Source organism: Suncus etruscus, chromosome 11 (genome assembly GCF_024139225.1).
Source record: "Suncus etruscus isolate mSunEtr1 chromosome 11, mSunEtr1.pri.cur, whole genome shotgun sequence".
NCBI lineage: Eukaryota > Metazoa > Chordata > Mammalia > Eulipotyphla > Soricidae > Suncus > Suncus etruscus.
This window is the reverse complement of record NC_064858.1, coordinates 83,734,774-83,755,025: the sequence shown is the minus strand read 5'-3', so window position 1 is coordinate 83,755,025 and position 20,252 is coordinate 83,734,774. Positions and strand designations below refer to the sequence as shown.

The 20,252-nt window shown below is 32.6% G+C and overlaps 2 protein-coding genes and 2 pseudogenes across 2 annotated transcripts in view; 2 read left to right on the top strand and 2 right to left on the bottom strand.

The window, feature by feature from the left end:
* Positions 1–20,252, top strand: part of DNAJC14 (DnaJ heat shock protein family (Hsp40) member C14) — a 1,080,043-nt gene that overhangs the window by 638,732 nt on the left and 421,059 nt on the right. The window lies entirely within an intron of this gene.
* On the bottom strand, positions 2,044–3,006 carry LOC126022149 (olfactory receptor 6C2-like; annotated as a pseudogene).
* Positions 13,304–14,260, bottom strand: LOC126022148 (olfactory receptor 6C2-like). The gene has a single exon (XM_049782997.1). The coding sequence runs from the start codon at positions 14,258–14,260 to the stop codon at positions 13,304–13,306; it is 957 nt and encodes a 318-aa protein (XP_049638954.1).
* On the top strand, positions 15,288–15,382 carry LOC126023769 (uncharacterized; annotated as a pseudogene).

Genomic DNA, 20,252 nt, shown 5'->3' with positions numbered 1-20,252 from the left:
AGGAAAGATGCCTGACATTTATTCTTCTCCTTTTATTGACTTCTCTAAATCTAATTTCTTCCAGTTACATTGATGTTGCAACAAATTTTAGAATTTCAATTTTATAGTGTTTCTTTTTTATGGTATATTTTCTATATTTACCATAGAGTCTATTTTTATTTTATTTTACTATACTATTTTATATATACATTTTATAATAGTAGTAATAATTATGGTTTAATGTAAGTATAATGCAATGTGCCTATTGCCTACCATTGGAGTTTGGATTGTTTTAGTATTCTGGCTATTCTGAACAACAATAAAAATAAGCATTTATGAATTATTTCAAGTTAATGTTTTTGTGTCTTTGGATATATGCAACAAGTAGAATCACTTTGTTATAAGGGAATTCTATTATTAATTTAATGAGATTTTCCTTTTCTATCTCGGATTAGAATTTATTGATCATTTGTCAATATTTCTTACTCTTAAAGAAAAAGTTAAGGCTTTATTAATCCTTTGTATTGTTTTTCAATATTATGTCATTAATTTCTGTTATGATTTTTACTTTATTCCTCAATTTTTTTGTTGTTTTGCCAGTTTCTAACTATGATATAAGGTTTTTGATTTGAATTTTTCTTTTTCTTGATGTAAGTCTGTAGTGTTTTGAACTTTTCCTTCATATTGTTTTTTGAAAAATATTACATTAAAGAAAATACATCATATATTTGACAGTAATAAATTTGTTTCCAGAGAACTGATAACAGAGTTAATAAAAAGTAAACTTCTAAAGAAAAAGAGAAGAAAAAAAATTTAAAAAGTATTGCAGTGACAAGCATTTTGCAACAATTATTTTATCTACAATGAAGTCATTAAGACATTGATAGATTTTATAAGCTCTTATTTCTAGCAGACCATTTTGTTTTTTTATTTGTTTAAAATATTACTTGACCTCAGCTACACATTAACATCTAAAAATTGATGTGTTCCTATAGTGATGACAGTATCAAACAAATGAAGCTGTCAAGAAATTTTGTGGTGCAGGTTCTCAGTTGCCAGGTCTTCTGAAAGTAGGAGAATGTGGGTATGTGTGTATGGGAGAGGGGTGCCCATATTCACTCCAAAAAACGCCTTGTGATATCAGTTCAAATATCTTCATACTAGAGTTTTATCAGATTGTTGTTTCTGCAGAGAATCATAAAGGAATGCCAAAGAGGGTCATAGGAAAAGCAGTTATTATGGGTGATGGACGCAGCAGGTATGTCTTCAGCAGAGTGGAGGCTTGGCCTTCTATTTCCTCCCAAGATTGCCAGCTTCAGTACTTTTTCCAGTGTCCCCTTGATATTTTTATGTCTGTGTTTGCAACTCTTTCCAGAAAAAAAAATCAAGCCTCAAGAGATTTCCCAATGTTAACATGACAATTGTATTATTCCTTAGTACTGATTTTGGTGCATGATAGTTAATTTCTACTTTGGTTGATATGATTGGAAATTTAGAATGGTTTATATATATATTTTTGGTTTTGGGGGCCACACCCATTTGATGCTCAGGGGTTACTCCTGGCTAAGTGCTCAGGAATTGCCCCTGTCTTGGGGGGACCATATGGGATGCTGGGGGATCGAACCGCGGTCCTTCCTTGGCTAGCGCTTGCAAGGCAGACACGATACCTCTAGTGCCACCTCGCCGGCCCCAAGAATGGTTTATATTTTTATAAATTTCTTGATATTTGAGTTATAACCCAGTATGTGCCTTACTTTAGAGAATGTTCCATATGTATTGGAGTTGTAGACTTGTTATACAGGATAGAAGATAATTTCAGGATATTCATATCTTGCCACCTTGAGCCTTTTTATATATTTTCAAGTTAAAAAGTCTTTTTAGTTTCCTTATTGTTTAAAAAAATAGCCTTTTTTTTTTTTTTGCTTTTGACTACACCCTGTGGGGCTCAGGAGTTATTACTGACCCTTTACTCAGAAATCGCTCCTTGCAGGTTTGGGGGACCATACAGGATGCCTGGTATCAAGTCCGGGTCCTTCGGGGTCAGCTGCATGCAAGGCAAATGCCCTACTGCTGTGCAATCACTCCGGCCATCTTTTTAATTGAGTCCTTGAAGGCTTGTTTCACTTGCTTATTTCTCAGAGTATAAATGAAAGGGTTCATCAAGGGGATAATCGAAGTATTAAGCAATGACACCACCTTATTTAAGGCTACTCCTTTGCAGGTTTGATGTAGATAAAGATGCAGGTTCCATATGTAATGGAAACTACAATCATGTGGGAGGAACAGGTGGAGAAAGCTTTTTTTCTTTGCTGAGCTGAAGGAAGTCTAAGAATAGTCTTGATGATGTATGTATAAGAAACAACCACACAGATTAGTGTAAGTATGAGAGTCATCACAGCCATGATTAAAACAAGTTGCTCTATCAATTGAGTGTCTGAGCAAACGATCTTTAGCAGAGGAGCTGCATCACAACCAAAATGGTCAATGAGATTAGAATCACAGAAATCTAGTTGAATTCCCAGGCTAAGTGGTGGAGTTATGACAATTAATCCCATTAGCCAACATAAACCAACAAAAATGGTGCATACCTTTTCATTCATGATGTTAGTGTAGTGTAGTGGCTTGCAGATGGCCACATAACGATCATAGGACATGGCAGTTAGAAGAAAAAAAATCTGCTGCCCCAGTCAGGATCCCAAAAAATAGCTGAGTAATACAAGCATTATAGGAAATACTTTTGTCTCGAGTTGTCAGATTGTACAGGAATTGAGGAACACAGACAGTTGTAAATATTATTTCTAATATGGAGAGATTTCGAAGGAAAAAGTACATGGGTGTTTTAAGGTGCAAATCCACCAGAGTGATAATGATAATTATTAGATTTCCAATAAGAGTGAAAATATAGGTGAGACACAGCAATATGGAAAGAAAAATCTGTGTAAGTGGGTCATCTGTTAATCCTACCAGGATGAATGTTGTTACTGAAGAATAATTTTTCATTATACTCTTCAGAAATATGTTGGTCATGTTAATTCATAAATTTTGAATCTGAGGAATGGAAAATATTAAAATAATATTTTAGTATATTATATAAAAACTTTGATAAGCAAGTACCTAGGAAAACATTTTTAGTATTATTTGTCATCAATAATTTATTCTGGAATGATTGTGTTAGGCTTCATTTTCCTGAATTATACTTGTTTCTTTGAGTTAAAAATATCATTTATAGGGGCATTTGAGTGGTGGCACAAGGTGGAGGGCTTCTGCCTTACACGTGCTAACCTAGGACACACAGCAGTTTGATCCCTTGGTGTCCCATAGTCCCCAAGCCAGGAGTGATCTCTGAACGCATAGCCAGAAGTAACCCCTAGCATCATGGGTGTGGTCCAATAAAAACAACAACAACAAAGAAACAAAACTAAAAAATCTCATTTACAAAGTTTTCATGTGTTATTTAATTAAAGCTTCAAATATTAAAAAAATATTGAGAGACAACAGAGTCTAAGTTTGATGAGAGTTGGAAACTTATGAAAATTTCCTAATATCCACAGTAGAGTGGAGACCAAAAAAGTTAATTAATAAAAATCAAACAGGAAAACTTTTATCTCCCCTCTCTCATGGCAGCTTATCAATAAACAACCTTCAATACCACTAGTGACTTATTTTTACTATTTCCATGCTTTGCATTACTGTTTTCCTTCAAATAACTCCTTAATCTTCATATTCTCATGATACTTTCTATTTTGTCACTTTTGGGGCAGAAAGTACTATGACCTTTCCTAAGTCCAGTCTCTAGAAATTCTTATTTGCCCCTTTTTAATAATAATAATATGCTAAAATATTTGACTCTATCCTTTCTACAGTTATTATTTTGAATAGCTTCTGCTTTGCTTACTTCTAGAAGTACCTTTCTACATAGCCACTGCAGGTTAATATCACATCCATTTTAAGACAATCTAGAAAACAAGTAAATGGATGTTTTGATCATCTTTCTTAGAGAACAGATTTCTATCATTAGTCAATCATGCTATTGATTGGCATTCTGAAATTTATTCAGAGACATTTTGGTTCTCACTCTTTTTAAAATATACTTATTTAATTTAAAAGTGCTGTGCAACTTTTTTTTTTTTTTTTTTTTTTTTTTTGGTTTTTGGGTTACACCCGGCAGTGTTCAGGGGTTACTCCTGGCTTTACGCTCAGAAATCACTCCTGGAAGGCTCTGGGGCACATATGGGATGCCGGGATTTGAACCACAGTCCTTCTGCATGCAAGACAAAAACCCCAACTCCATGCTTTCTCTCCGGCCCTCTGTGTAACTTTTAATATGGCCAGAGGAAAGACAATATGACTTGGGGAAAACATAGATATCTTGCTTATATTTTTTATTTTTCTCTAAAGAGTCACTTTGAATATAATACTAGTCACTTTCTCTGCCAAGTTAGGATCTCTCCCTTTGCTTTCAGCACTCTGATATGAGGATGGGTTCAGACCGTACACCTCTCTCAAACGAACAGAAATCAGACACACAACAATTATAATATTGAACAGCATGATATGGAATCAAATAAAATATATCTAAAAGTGTGGATATTGTTAGAAGCTGAAAAAAGTTACCCATGTTTATAAATTTTCCTATAAATTTCCTCCTTCTCTTCCCTGCTTCTTTTGAGAATCATTTCAGAGAAGTCTCCATTTTCATATATACAAAAAGACTTTGAGTATGTTTTCATTCCTTATACTTTTTACCTGTTCTCTCACTTGTTGCAGTAAAGAGTGGCAATATTGTCCTAGAAGATGACTCCTGTCAAACTGAATCCAAAGCTTAAACAGTTAGTAGATTTGATATTAAGATTCAGGGTGATTAATTAGTTATTCTAATACCAATTAACAAATTAAAATACGAGCTTTTCATGTATTTTCTTGTATCTCAAAATCATTCAGGATTTTCCCCCTCTGTCCACCCTGTTCCCTCTCATTCAGAATTTTTGATAAATAGTTATCTTATTCCAATCAATATGTCTCATTGAAAGATTAGTATTAATTTTCTCTAAACAAATAATGCTTAAATTACCAATAAATATATATTTGTTTTATGGTTTATATGAGCTATTTTTTATATGCCATCTTTCACTATTTTTTCACCAAATTAGAAATAAAAATTGATGAGGTTTCTATATTTCCTAGGAAAAAAACTTCATATCAGAAGTTGCAAATTTTGACTAAGTCAATGATTACTCTAGATTGTTTTAACTATGATTTCTGTAATGGAATAGAAATTTTTAAAGAGAAATTATGTAATATTAAACCATTCTTTTTATGTTAATAATTTAATTTCTCAGTTCATTAGTATTCCTTGATGCATAACTATTGAAAATAATATATAAATTTTGAGAATTGGATAGTTTCATTTCATGTTATTTTGAATTATCATTGTCAAAGAATCTATGAAAAAGAAAAAATTTCAATAATGTTTGACCTCACTCATATTATGATAGTACACCTAAGTGAAACCAATTGTTCTTTTTTTGTTTTGTTTTGTTTTGTTTTTGGGTCACACCCGGCACTGCTCAGGGGCCGCTCCTGGCTCTACACTCAGAAATCACCCCCTGCAGGCTCAGGGGACCATATGTGATGCCGGGATTTGAACCACTGTACTTCTGCATGTAAGGCAAATACCTTATCTCCATTCTATCTCTCTGGCCCCAAAACTAACTGTTCTTAACCTTAATTTTGATACCTTTTATGAAACTATTTAAAAATTATATAAAATTAATTATTAGCAAAATAATACAAAATATAATTATATACTTCTTTATACACATTCTCTATTTATAGCAGAATAATAAAAACTTACTCTTTTATCAGAATTCTGCTTCAACACAGCTCCATGGTTTCTTTTTCTAAACCTTAAAAGCATAAATGACAAACACACCATAATTACTTTCTTGTGGTTCACGATTAATTTCTTTGAAATTTATCCCAGATTTCATTCTTGGACGTGAGAGAAGTTCTAAGTTTATGACTATAATTTTGAATTAACTTTGTCATGTCTTCAACCTCCACATACTATTCCAGTTAAAAGTACCTTCAAATTCTAGGTGATAATCCAGATGAAAATAGAAAAGAGTACCTTTTCTTCTTTTTTTTCACCAAGTCTGCAAGGAAATCTAAAGAGAGTTGCTATCTCTATTACACTACAAAATAATGTCTCCTTGATTAAGTGTCTGAAATAATGAACATGCAGTGTCCAATAAATGCTAACAATTTTCCCTCTGGAATTCCCTACCAAAACAATGATAAGCTGATTTTAAATGCCAATAAAGGGATTATATTTAGCATTTTCGCTAGTAGAGTTAGAATATAATTTGTTGATTAAAAGGCTAAGTACACAGGGATAAATTGAGTTATACAAACAAATATGTCTTGGTGATCCTCTTCAAGAAACTCGGGAATCTTTAGGGAAATGAATGTTTCAGGAGTAAAAAAGTTAATGAGCACCAATGGGACAGTGTCCACAGAGATATGAAATGCAACATTGATCAGGAAAGAACTACTCAAGTCAACTCTCAGATTTTTCATTATTATTCGTTAAGTGTATTAATCAACTTATTGGGAGCATTAATCTTTATTGTTACTCATATATTAGTCTTATTGAGGCAGAACTAGTTAATAGTCACATATTTTTATCACTATAATTTCATATTCAATACTCATAAGGACATTGTCAAACATATAGGTACAAGTAGTTTTACATATTAATCATGTGTTGACACAAAAGCACATTGAAAATATTGTGCCTACTATCTACTATTTCAAAATAATTATCTAGCATAATCATAATATTTCATCATATATTCAAAGATTCTTTTCATCATTTTATAATACTGAGCACTACCAGTTTTTCAGAACCAGACAATTGAGAAGTATGAGGTGAAGTTTGAGACTCAATAGAAGTGTTACTATTTGATATTGGATGATAGCCCTCTTCTCATTTACATATATTTTTTAAAATAACTATTTAAACACCATGATTACAAACATGATTATAGCTGGATTTCAGTCATTAAAAGAGCACCCACCTTTACTAGTGTGATGCCTCCATCTCCTCGCTTCCCCATCCCAGGCCTGTATTCTAGACAGACTTTCTACATCCCTCACTCACTGGCATTGTTATGATAGTTCTCAGTGTAGTTATTACTCTAACTGCACTCACCACTCTTTGTGGTGAGCTTTATATCTTGAGCTGGTTCTTCTGGCCCTCATCTCTGGTAATTATTTCAATGTCTTTTTTTTTTCTTAAAACCAGTCATGCTGTGACACAAGACACCTCCATTTAAGGGGAATTCAGTAGGCCCACCAGATGTATCCCCTGATTTTCCTGGAATGAGAGCTGAGCTCAGCAGGCTTGTAGTGATTTCCCCATATGTGGATTACTGGCAATATTTCTGAGATTCATGCCATGGTACTGACATTACATTTCTCTGATATTTGGCTATCTCTCCCTTGTAAAATCACACTCCAAAATATGGCCTCAATCAAATCCTTTTGCTCAGAGAAATTCCAGCATCAAATATTACAAAAAGCTTTCTCTCTACTGGTCAGCAAATTCACATCTTAAAAGCAAGTCAGCCAGCTAACTTGTAAAATCTATCTTTCTGGTTTCAGCTTCTGATAGTAAACAGTTTCTACCTTCTCTGCTAGATGCCCTCTGGGCCCAGCCCCAAATTGCAACAAAACAAGTTCTTCATTTTTTGTCATAATATAATCCAGTGATACCTCCTTCTCTTTATTATATTACTTCCTCCTTTATAGCTCAGGATGTCTTAGTAAGATCCTTCTCATCTGAAATACCTAGTTTGATATGTATATTTTAGCAGGGGCCATTGTTATTATTTCTGTTTTTCTATGACTTCCACCTTTTGTCAATGAGGAAATTCCTTTCATGCCTAAGACTGGTTCTGCCAGTTGTATACTACTAACATGGAAGATTAAATTTGTCTCACATCTGCCAGAAGACACAGGTCCCATATACAATACTTTGTATGGTCATCATTTATTTTATATTTCACTGTTTCATGTTCAGCCGCTTTCCTCAAGTGAAGGTTATTTCCCCCACTAGGATTGCTGGAACGCAAGACACCTGCAGCAAAAACACATAGATGAGTGAAACTATTCCGTGACTCTCTATATCTCCCTTTGATTTATTGAACTCAGCATAATAGATTCTATGTACATCAAACTAAAGGAAAATTTCATGACTTAATTTCTCCCAACAGCTGCATAATATTCCATTGTGTATATGTACCACAGTTTCTTTAGCCTTCCATCTGTTGAAGGGCATCTTGGTTGTTTCAAGAGTCTGGCTATTGTAAATAGTGTTGCAATGAATATAAGTGTGAGGAAGGAATATATATGAATATATATATTTATTTGTTGATGGGATTATATTATTTCTTATTAAGTTCTGTCAGCACCTTATATATTTTGAAGATTAGCTCCTTGTCTGATGGGTATTGGGTCAATAGTTTCTCTCATTCTGTGGGTAGCTTTTGTATCTTAGGTGCTATTTCCTTTGAGGTGCAGAAGCTTCTCATCTTAATATAGTCCCATCTGTTTATCTGTGCTTATTTATTTCCACTTATTTGGAGAGTGCTGTTTCCTCCTTGAAGATGTCTTTAGTATCAATGTCATATAGTATTTTACCTATGTTGTTCTATATACCTTATGGCTTCAGGCCTGATATCAAGGTCTTTAATCCATTTGGATTTTGCTTTTGTGCATGGTGTTAGCTGGGGCTCTGAGTTTGCTTTTTTGAAAGTGGCTTTTTTGTAAGTGGTAATTTTTTAACCAGCTGTGGCAACACTACTTGTTGAAGAGGGTTTCCTTGCTCCAATTTAGATTTCTTGCCCCTTTATCAAAGATTAGTTGATTGTATGTCGGGGGAATATTCTCTGAATATTCAAGTCTATTCCACTGATCTGAGGATCTTTCTTTATTCTCAACCATGCTGTTTTGATAACTATTACTTAGTAATACAGTTTAAATTGGGGAAAATAATTACTCTTATATTACTTTCCCCAAGGATTGCTTTAACTATTCGTGGGTGTTCACTGTTCCAAATGAATTTCAGAAGTGTTTAATCCACTTCTTTGAAAAATTTCATGGCTATCTTTAGAGGGATTGCATTAAATCTGTACAATTTTGGGTGGAATATTGTCATTTTAATAATATTAATCCTGCCAATCCATGAGCAGGGTATATGTCTCTATTTCCTTGTGTCCTCTCTTATTTCTTGAAGCAGGATTTTATAGTTTTATTTATAGGTCATTCACCTCTTTAGTTAAGTTGACCATAGATATTTGAGTGTGTAGGCACTAATGTGATAGGATTGTTTTCTTAATGTCCATTTCTTCTCTAGCATTATACGTGTATAAAAAGGTTATTTACTTTTGCTTGTTAACTTTGTAGCCTGCCACTTTCATGGATCATAGGACAACTCTATTTTTATTACTATTATCCCCATAGGAACACATGAATTTAGTCTCAAATGTGTACCTGAACCACCTAATATTCAGTTAGAAAAGAAGTAACATAATGACCAACTAGCAACAAAAGCTTACTAAATTTTCTGACAATGACTATGACTCATTGCATAAAACAATAATTAAAAAATATTCTTGGTGTATAAAAAGGCTATTGATTTTTGTGTGTTAATTTTGTAGCCTGCCACATTGCTATATAAATCTATTGTTTCTAGAAGCTTTGTGATAGAATCTTTAGGATTTTCTTAGTATCATGTCATCTGCAAACAGTGAGAGGTTGACTACTTCCATACCTATCTGGATGTCCTTGATTTCTTTTTCTTGCCTAATAGCTAAGGCAAGTACTTTCAGTACTATGTTGAATAGGAGTGGTGAGAGAGGGCAGCCTTTTCTGGTACCAGATTTTAGGGGAAAGGCTTTTAATTTATCTCCATTGATAATAATATTTGCCATTGGCTTGTGATAGATGACCTTGACTATATTGAGATAATTTTATTTCATTTTTATCTTAATTAGGGTTTTTATCAAGAATGGGGTAAGGGGCTGGAGAGATAGCATGGAGGTAGAGCGTTTGCCTTGCATGCAGAAGGACATGCCTGGCATGAAAAATGACAAGAGCAACCTGTGTTAATATGCATGATGGGAGAAAGTAAGTTTCATATACTGCTGATGGTAATGTAAATTGGTTCAGTCAATCATTTCAGAAAACAATCTAGACATTCTTAAATAATCTAGAAATTGAGCTCCTATATTACCTAGCCATATTTCTTCAGAAATATAACCTAGATGCCAAACAACACAATGTAAAATGGCACCTTTACTTCTAATATTCATTTCTACAATTTTCAATAGCCACATCAAAAATAAAGTGTACAAGTGTATAAGAAGAGAAGAATGGATAAATCCAATAGTTTTTTTTGGGGGGGCTACACCTGGCTGTGTTCATGGGTTACTCTTGACTGCATTCAGAAAATATCTTTCTGCAAGCTTGGGGATCCATATATGATGCTGAAGATCAAACCCAGGTTGACTATTTGCAAGGCAAATGCCCTAACCTCAGTACCATATCTCCAGCCCTGAAAGATACAATAGTACAGCTCCAAAATAGAATAATACTTTATAGCTGTAGGAAAGATAAAGTCATAAATTTTGTTAAACATGAATATATAGAGCTCTCACATAGGGTGAAATCAGAAGAGAAGAGACAGGTATATTATCCTTAGGATAAAATTACTATGAGTATAATACCCAAAGACAGTAGAAATGATCAAAAGAAAGTGTGATTAGGACAGAGAAGAAACGACTATGACAGTAACAGTTGGAAAGAATTATTCTAGACAAAAGGTGAAAACTGTAGAAATGATCTTCATAATACTGCTTCAATAACAGTATTTCAAAGCATTGTGCCTGAAAGAAAAAGGGTAATAAAGGGAGAGAAAAAGTATATGCTATAGAGGCATGGTGGGAGGGGGCAGATAAGAAGGACACCTTTGAAAACTGGTGCATGAAGTGAACACTGATGAGTGAATGGTTGTCAGAACATTGTATGACCAAAATTTAACTACCACCAACATTTTAATATTATTTATAATAGTTTTGCATGTTTTAAAAGTAATAAAAAGTCAGATATTTACATATTTTGTCCTCTCTAATAGATTAAATGCACTGTTAAATGTGGAGAACTTACATACATTTACAATAAATATTCAATAGATATTACATATCTAGTTATTCTATTATAAAGATATTGAGAAATAAATATATATTAGGTTATGGAGAGTATAATGAAAATATTAAGTTATATAATTTTTGTATTTAGTTTCCATATAATCAATGTTCAGTTGTCTTATAATTTATTTATAGATATTAATGGGTCCAAGGTTAATTGTTGCTCAGTACTGTCAATTATTTTGTTTTCTCTCTCATTGTACAAGTCAGGGAAGTTGTTTGATATTTATTTTTCTCCTATTTACTTCTCTTAATCTAATTTCTTCCAGTTACATCCATGTTACAGTAAATGTTGCAAGATTTTAATTTTATAGTTTCCATTCCAATGTTCTATTGTGTGTATATATACCATTGATTTTATTTTATTATACTACTTTAGATATACATTTTATAATAGTGTCAATAGTTATGGTTTGATGTATGTACAATTCAATGTATCCATTACCTGCCATTGAAGTTTTATTTTTTTTAAGTAACAGCTATTATGCACAGCAATGAACAGATGTATATATCATTCTAAGTTAATGTTTTTTGTATTTTGGGTGTAGATGTTAACAAATGGCCTCACATTGTCATAGTGGAACACTATACTTAATTGAATAAGATGTTCCTTTTTATCTCTGATGGATTTAGAATTAATTTCTTTCTCATTTGTCAATACTCCTTACTTATTTAAAGTAAAAGTTCAGGATTCATTGAGCTGTTGTATTGTTTTCTCAATTTTATGTCATTAATTTTTGTTATGATTTTTTTATTTCATTCTTTATTTTATTTGTTGTTTTGCAAGTTTCTCTAACTACAGGGGCTGGAGTAATAGTACAGTGGTAGGGCATTTACCTTGCATGCGGCTGTCTCAGGACGGACCTTAGTTCTATCCCTAGAATTTCATATGGTCCTCAGAGCCTGCCAGGAGCAATTTCTGAGTACAGCCAGGAGTAACCCTGTAATCACCAGGTGTGGCCCAAAAACAAAAAAAAAAGTTTCTCTAACTATGATATAATGTTATTGATTTGAATATTTTCTTTTTCATGACGTAAGCCTGTAGTGTTTTGATATTTTCTTTAATGTTATTTTTTAAGATTTACATTATTTAAAGAAAATGCATCACATGGTTGACATAATACATTTGTTTCCAGATAAATGATAACAAAGTTATTTTAAAAAGAATAAGAATAAAAAAGAAAGAAAATTTAAAAAGTAATGCATTGACAAGCAAATTTATGAAAATTATTGTATCTTAAATGAGGTCAATAAAACATTGATATAAGGTTTAATAAGCTCTTATTTATCGCTGACCATTCTGTTCTTTCTTTTGTTTCAAATATTAAGGGATATTAAGACCTCAGCTACACATTAACACCTAAAAATTGGTCTATTCCTATGGGGATGACAGCTTCAAACAAATAAAGTTGTCAAGAAATTTTTGGGGGGCATGTTCTTAGCCGCCAGGTCTTCTGGAATTAGGAGAATGTGGATGTGTTTTTAAGGGAGAGAGGGTGCCCATACTCCAAAGAAATTCTTTATGATATCAGCACACATACCATACCTAGAGTTTTATCATATTGTCTTTACAGAGAATCATAAAGGAGTGGCCAGTCAGGGTCATAGGCAAAGCAGTTACTATGGGTGATGGATGCAGCAGGTGTGTTTTCAGCAGAGTGGAGGATTGGCCTTCCATCTCCTTCCAAGATTGCCAAGTTCAGTACTTTTTCTGATATACCCTTGATTTTTCATGGTTGTGTTTACAACTCTTTCCAGAAAAAAAGTAAATTCCAGGGATTTCCTAATGTTAACATGGTGATTGTATTATCTTCTAAGTATTGATTTTTCATGCGTTATATTTAATTTCTATTTTGGTTGGCCTGATAGAATATTTAGAAAGATTTATATTTTTAGAATTTTCTTGATACTGAGTTATGACCCAGTCTGTGGCTTACACTGGAGAATATTCCATAGGTAGTGGAGCTGTAGATTTGTGGTACAGGGTAGGAGGTAATATCAGGGAATTCATATCTTGCCACCATGAGCCTTTTTCCATAGTATATATTTTCAAGTTAAAAAGTCTTTTTAGTTTCCTCATTCTTTGAAAGAAAAGCCATCTTTTTAATTGAGTTCTTGAAGGCTTGTTTCACTTGCTTATTTCGCAAAGTATAAATGAAAGGGTTCATCAAAGGGATAACTGAAGTATTGAGCAATGACACCACCTTATTTAAGGCTACTCCTTCCTTTGCAGGTTTGATATACATAAAGATACAGCTTCCATATGTAATGGAAACTACAATCATGTGGGAAGAACAGGTGGAGAAAGCTTTTTTTCTTTGCTGAGCTGAAGGAAGTCTCAGAATAGTCTTGATGATGTATGTATAAGAAACAATCACGCAGATTAGTGTAAGTATGAGAGTCATCACAGCCATGATTAAAACAAGTTGCTCTATCAATTGAGTGTCTGAGCAAATTATTTTTAGTAGAGGAGATGCATCACAAAGAAAATGGTCAATGAGATTAGAATCACAGAAATCTAGCTGAAGGCCCATGCAAAGTGGTGGGGCTATGACAATTAATCCCAATACCCAACATAAACCAACAAAAATGGTACATACTGTTTCACTCATGATGTTAGTGTAGTGTAATGGCTTGCAAATGGCCACATAACGGTCATAGGACATGGCAGTTAGAAGAAAAAATTCTGTTGCCCCAGTGAGGATCCCAAAAAATAACTGAGTAGCACAAGCATTATAAGAAACACTTTTGTCCCCAGTTGTCAGGCTGTACAAGAATCGGGGAACACAGACAGTTGTCAATATTATTTCTAATATGGAGAAATTTCGAAGAAAAAAATACATGGGTGTTTTAAGGTGCGAATCCACCAGAGTGATAATGACAATTATTAGATTTCCAATAAGTGTGAAAATATAGGTGAGAAATAGCATTATGGAAAGGAAAATCTGTATAAGTGGGTCATCTGTTAATCCTACCAGGATGAATGTTGTTATTGAATGATTTTTCATCATTCTCTTCAGAAACATATTGGTCATGTTAATACATCATCAAATTTGAACCTGTGGAATGAAATAAAATTAAAATAATATTTTAGTACATTACATAAAGAAACATAGGTAGGCAAGCAATTAGAAAAATCTTTTAATTTTTTAGTTAGTCATCAATAATTTATTCTGGAACTGAATGTACTAGCTTCATTTCCCTAAATTATGCTTTTTGTGTTCAAAATATCATGTATAAAGTATTTATATATCATTAAATTTATACTTACATAACAGGATAAGTTTTAAAATATTAGAAAAATATAGATACAATGAGTGTCTCATTTTGATGAGATTAGAGCATCAATCAGAATTTCCCCAGTGTTCATTATAGAGTGGAGGATAAGGAAGTTAATTAATAAAAAAAAAACAGGAAAACACTTGTCCCCTTTCTATCATGGCAGCTTATCAATAAATAAGTCTCAATTCCTAAGAGTATAATACCACCAATTACTTACTATTACTATTTCCATATTTTAGATCACCTGTGTTTTTCAAACAACTTCTTACTCTTCATATTCTAGGGATACTTGCTATTTGTTATCTTCCAAGCAGAGAGTACTATGACCTTTCCAAGTCTAGTTCTCTAGTTTCTTATTTGTCACCTTTTAGTGATAATAGCTAAAATATTTGACTCTATCCTCTCTACAGTTATTATTTTGAATAGTCTCAGATTTGTTTTCTTCTATAAGTATTTTTCTACATAACCACTGTAGGTAACCTCGCATCCATCGTGACAGTCTAGAAAATAAGTAAAGAGATATTTTTATCATTTTCCCTAGAGAATAGATTCCTATCCTTAATCATCCATGCTATTTATTGGCATTCTGAAATTTATTCATAGACATTTTTTGTTCTCAATTCTTATAAAATCTACTTATTTAATTAAAGAAGGCTGTGTAAGTTTTCAATATGGGCAGAGGAAAAAGAATATGACTTGGTAAAAGAACAGATTTTTTGGTTATTTTTTTTTCTCTAAAGAAGTCGCCTTAAAAATAATACTAGTCGTGCAGCACATACTAAAATTAGATCGATATAGCATGGCCCCTGAGCAAGAATGACATGCAAATTCATGAAGCGTTCCATATTTAAATAATAATAATAATAATAATAATAATTGTCACTTTCTTTGACAAGTCAGGATCATTTTTTTAAAATTTCTTTTGGGTCACACCAGGTGACACTCAGGGGTTACTCTTGGCTATGCTCTCAGAAATTGCTTTTGGCATGGGGCCGGAGCAGTGGTGCAATCGGTAAAGTGTTTCCTTGTCCAAGCTAGCCTAGTACAGACTGCAGTTCTATCCCCTGGCATCCCACATGTTCCCTCAAGCCAGGAGCGATTTCTGAGTGCATAGCCAGAAGTAAACCCTGAGCGTCACTGGGTGTGGCTGAAAAATACAAAACGAAACAAAACAAAACAAAATACCAGAAATCGCTCCTGGCTTGGGGGACCATATTAGGGGATCGAAATGCGGTGGTCCTAGGTTAACTACTTGCAAGGCAAACAGAATCAGACAAACAGAAAAATTACAATAATATTGAACAACATGACATGAGATAAAATAAAATGTTCCTATAAGGTGTGGATATTGCTAAAAATTGAAATAATAACTACTTGTGTTTATAAATTTCCTGATAACTTTCTCCTTGTCTGCTGCTTGCAGTTTTTGAGAATCATGCCAGAAAAGTCACTGTTTCCATATCTTACAAAAAGACTTTGAGTGCATCTTCATTCCCATACCTTTTACCTGTTAACTCAATTGTTGCAGTAAAGGGTTGCATTATTGTCCTAGAAGGAGTAAGAACCCTGTCAAACTAAATCCAAAGCTTAAACAGTTGTTTTAATATTGTGATTAGCTTTAATATTGTGATTCTGGGTGATTAATTATTCCTTCTTAGTTATTCTAATATCTATTGGCTTATTGAAATATTAGCTTGTCATGTATTCTTTGTTTCTCAAAATCATTGAGAATTTTTTGATAATTGGCTACTGTGAACTATTACCTTGAGACACCACTTATTTTGTGATATAAATAATTTTATGCTACAAGTGTTGTCCTAACTGCTGTTTTTTCTATCCAAAGGGAAGATAAAAATATTTTCTTTTGAAGAGAATTGACATCATATTAAATGGTTTGCTTAACTATCACTTAAAATTATGCTGTATAAGTTAATGCGTTAAATGGGATGTCTGAGTGTCGGGAGCCTTTTAGTTATATGTATTTATAAAGAGACTGTTTTCCTAAAATAATGCATACGTGCCCTTCATACTCTAATACACCACTTCTTCCCTTCTTAGTACTTAGCTAGTGTATAAAGTTTCTGCTAACGCTGTAACCCAATGTATTTACATTATAAAATAAATTTAATATCTGTGTGTTAACCTGCTACATAGAATAAAAATATTTTTAAAATCCCATGCAATAAATTATCAGAAAATGGATAGATGATATTTAAAATTAACTTTACATCATTGTTAGAATAATTCAAGAGAAAAAAATGACACTTAGAAATATTTTTAACATTGAACCTTATTTTATGACTTTCTTCTTTTAATAATAACTTTAGATTATTACTATTTACTATTTTTATCTTAAAGATAATAGTATCTAGTCCTCCGTAGTATATTGAATACATATACATTAATGACATTCATCTGAAGCCAATAAAATTTATAAAGAAAAGAAAATTCCTTGGTGAGATGAAATCAGAAAACACTCTATTCTTTGATCTGTGCAAAAATCAAATTCACTGAATACAGAAGACTGAGTACAACAACTCTGAATAATCAAAACTTCTGGAACCATAAAGAAAGACTATCCTAGACCTCATACTAGGAAATAAACAAAAACCAAGATCTGTAATTACATATGACTGACTTTGACAACCACAATTGAGCAGAATGTTCTCGGGCAACATAAATAGACCCCGGGATTTACAATGAACAATGTAATTGACCTCTTTTTTAAAGATTTTTTTTTCTCATGACATATGCTTCAAGGGAGAGAAACTGTATTTCTTAGGTCAAACGAAATTCCTTTTTAATTTTTCCAATACTTACTGTGCTGATGCAAAAAAAAAAAATCTTGCCACACCAGTCCCCCCTTTCTTTTTTTTCTTCTTCTAATAAATTTATATTTATGACCTCTTGACTGGGGCTCCTCCCTTTTTTATCCTTTCTTTATCTTCAACAGAACCATAGAATACAAAACATCTTGTTCTGCTTAATAAATTAAGAAAAAAAAAAGTAGATGGTAGGTACCAGGGCCAAACAGCCCCATGAACATTGAGTGGAAATTAAAAAATGATCAGACCTAAATACCCAACCCAAAGTCATTGATAATAGAATCAAGAGACCCAAACTACAACAAGTTATACACAAAAGGGACCTGTTAAGATGGCAGTCCAGGGGCTATGGATGGAGGTAAGGGAAGCATGCTGAGAATAGGGTTGTTGAGAGAGGTCAACACTGGTGGTGAGAATTACCCTAATTCACTATCACTATGTACCTTAAATATAACTGTGATAGACTTGTAGTTCACATTGGTCTTAATAAGATTTAAAAAAGAAAAAGAAATACCATAAAAAAAAGAAAATTCCTGCAGTTACCAACATTTGAGTATGTCACTAGTATTTCTCTTTATTTTCTGTTTGTGCATAAATATGTAATGGTTTTTACACATGACTGTTTTTCACATGATTCTGTTTTCCAAAGTCATAAATTTTGGATTTTATTTATTATTTTTGATTTTTTTGGGTCACACCCAGCAGTGCTCAGGAGTTACTCCTGGCTCTACGCTCAGAAATCGCTCCTGGCAGGCTCGGGGACCATATGGGATGCTGGGATTCGAACCACCATCCTTGTGCATGCAAGGCAAATGCCTTGCTATCTCTCTGGCCCCCTTATTTATTATTTGTAAAAATAAATCAAATAACATGCTTTCCTCACTTAGCCTCACTTTACTGTTGTTTTAAAGCTTTAATATTTTATTTTCCTCATACCATTAAATATTACTGAATAAATATAATTATTTTATTTGCTTGCCATATTACATTGCATATAATAAAAACTTTAAAATTACTTTAGAAATGCCAAGAAACAGGTACTGAATAAAGTGCTTCTTATACTTATTCCCATACTTATTCTCAAATTAGTTCTTTAAAAGTGTGCTCACACACACTCTTCCCTAGAGGATTTACCAGCAACTCAATCTGAGATGTATACTCTCAGATTCTTTTATTCTGAAGAATTCCATGTCCTCTATTGGCCATGTATCTCTTCCTCTTCACTAATATTTCTGTAAGAAAATTTATCTAAATAAAATTGTTTGCTTTACACAAAGAATATTTTCCCTAGTGTATAATCCCATTATTCGTAAGAGAAAAAAATATATTTTTCAAAGTCCTGGATTTTGGGGCCTTATTACTCTGAGCTATTATTTCCAGTTTTATTCTACAAAGCAGGATACTTTATTTTTTGTTTTATTCTGGGACACACCTGGCAGTGCTCAAGGGTTGTTCTCAGGGGTGTTCTGTAGTCCATGTTTTGATGAGACTCAAATAGATACTTATAGAATGCAAAATATGCACTCCAGTTTGGGGTTGTCACTCTTTCAATTGAGGTATACCACATTATTCCACATGGTTATCTTATTTCAATCAATATACTTCACTAAAAGATTATTATTAATTTTCACTAAACAAATAATGCTTCAATTACCAATAAACATATAATTCTTGTTTTATGTTTTACATGTGCTATTTTCTTGTATGGCATCTTTCACTATTTTCTCATCAAGTTAGAAACAGAACTTGGTGAGAGCTTTTATCTTTCCCAGGAAAAAAAACCCTCATATCAGAAGTTAAAAATTCTAACTCAATCAATGATTACTATAGATTTTTTAGGACTAAGATTGCTATAATGAAGTATAAATCTTTAAAGAGAAGTTAAGTTATATTAAATAGTTTATTATGTATTAAATTTTTATTTTTAGTTCATTATTTTTTCTCGATGCATAATCATTGATAATATATAAATTTTGAGAATTAGAATGGATAGTTTCATCATTTCAGGTTATTTTGAATTATCAAGGTCCAAGATTCAGGAATAAGAAAAACTTTAAAGAATGTTTTACCTGACTCATATTATGGTAGTTAGTACATCTTTACATGGAACTATTCTGATCCTTAATTTAGATATCTTCTAAGAGCACTACTTAAAATTATATAAAAATTCATTTTTAGCTATATAATATAAAAGATACTGATAGATTTCTCTGTAAATCTTTTCTCCTTCTTAGCAGAATGATAAAAACTTACTCTTATCTGAAGTCTACTTTTACACAGCTTTCATTGCTTCTTTTTCTAAACTATAAGTGCATAAATTACAAACACACCATAATTATTTCCTGTGGTTCCCCATTAATATCTTGGAAATTTAATCCAGATTTTATTCTTGAATATGAGAATTTCTAAGTATTATGACTATAATTTTGAGTTAACTTTGGCATCTGTTTTTAACTTCCACATACTATTTTAGTTAAGACTACCTTCAAATTCAAAGCGATAATCCATATGAAAAGAGAAAATAGTACCTTTTCTTCTTTTTTCCACCCAATCTGCGAGGAAATCTAAAGAAAGTTGCTATCTCTATTAAACTGCAAATAATGTCTCCTTGATTAAGTGACTGAAATAATAAAGTGGAACATATTGGAACATAATTTGAACATATAGTGTCCAATAAATGCTAATAATTCTCCCTCTGGATTTACCTATTAATACAATAATAATCTGAGATTTTAAATGCCAAGAAAAATTATATTTAAGTTTTAACTAATAGAGTTAGAATATAATTTGTTGGTTTTAACAGTTTAAATATACAGGAAATGTTGAGTATACAAACAAATGTGTCTTGATGATCCTATTCGAGAAACTCATGAATCTGTAGGGAAATTAATATTTC

What these genes read in the sequence shown, in the direction of transcription:
- LOC126022148 (XM_049782997.1), bottom strand. Translation starts at nt 14,260, where the DNA reads ATGATGAAAAATCATTCAATAACAACATTCATCCTGGTAGGATTAACA.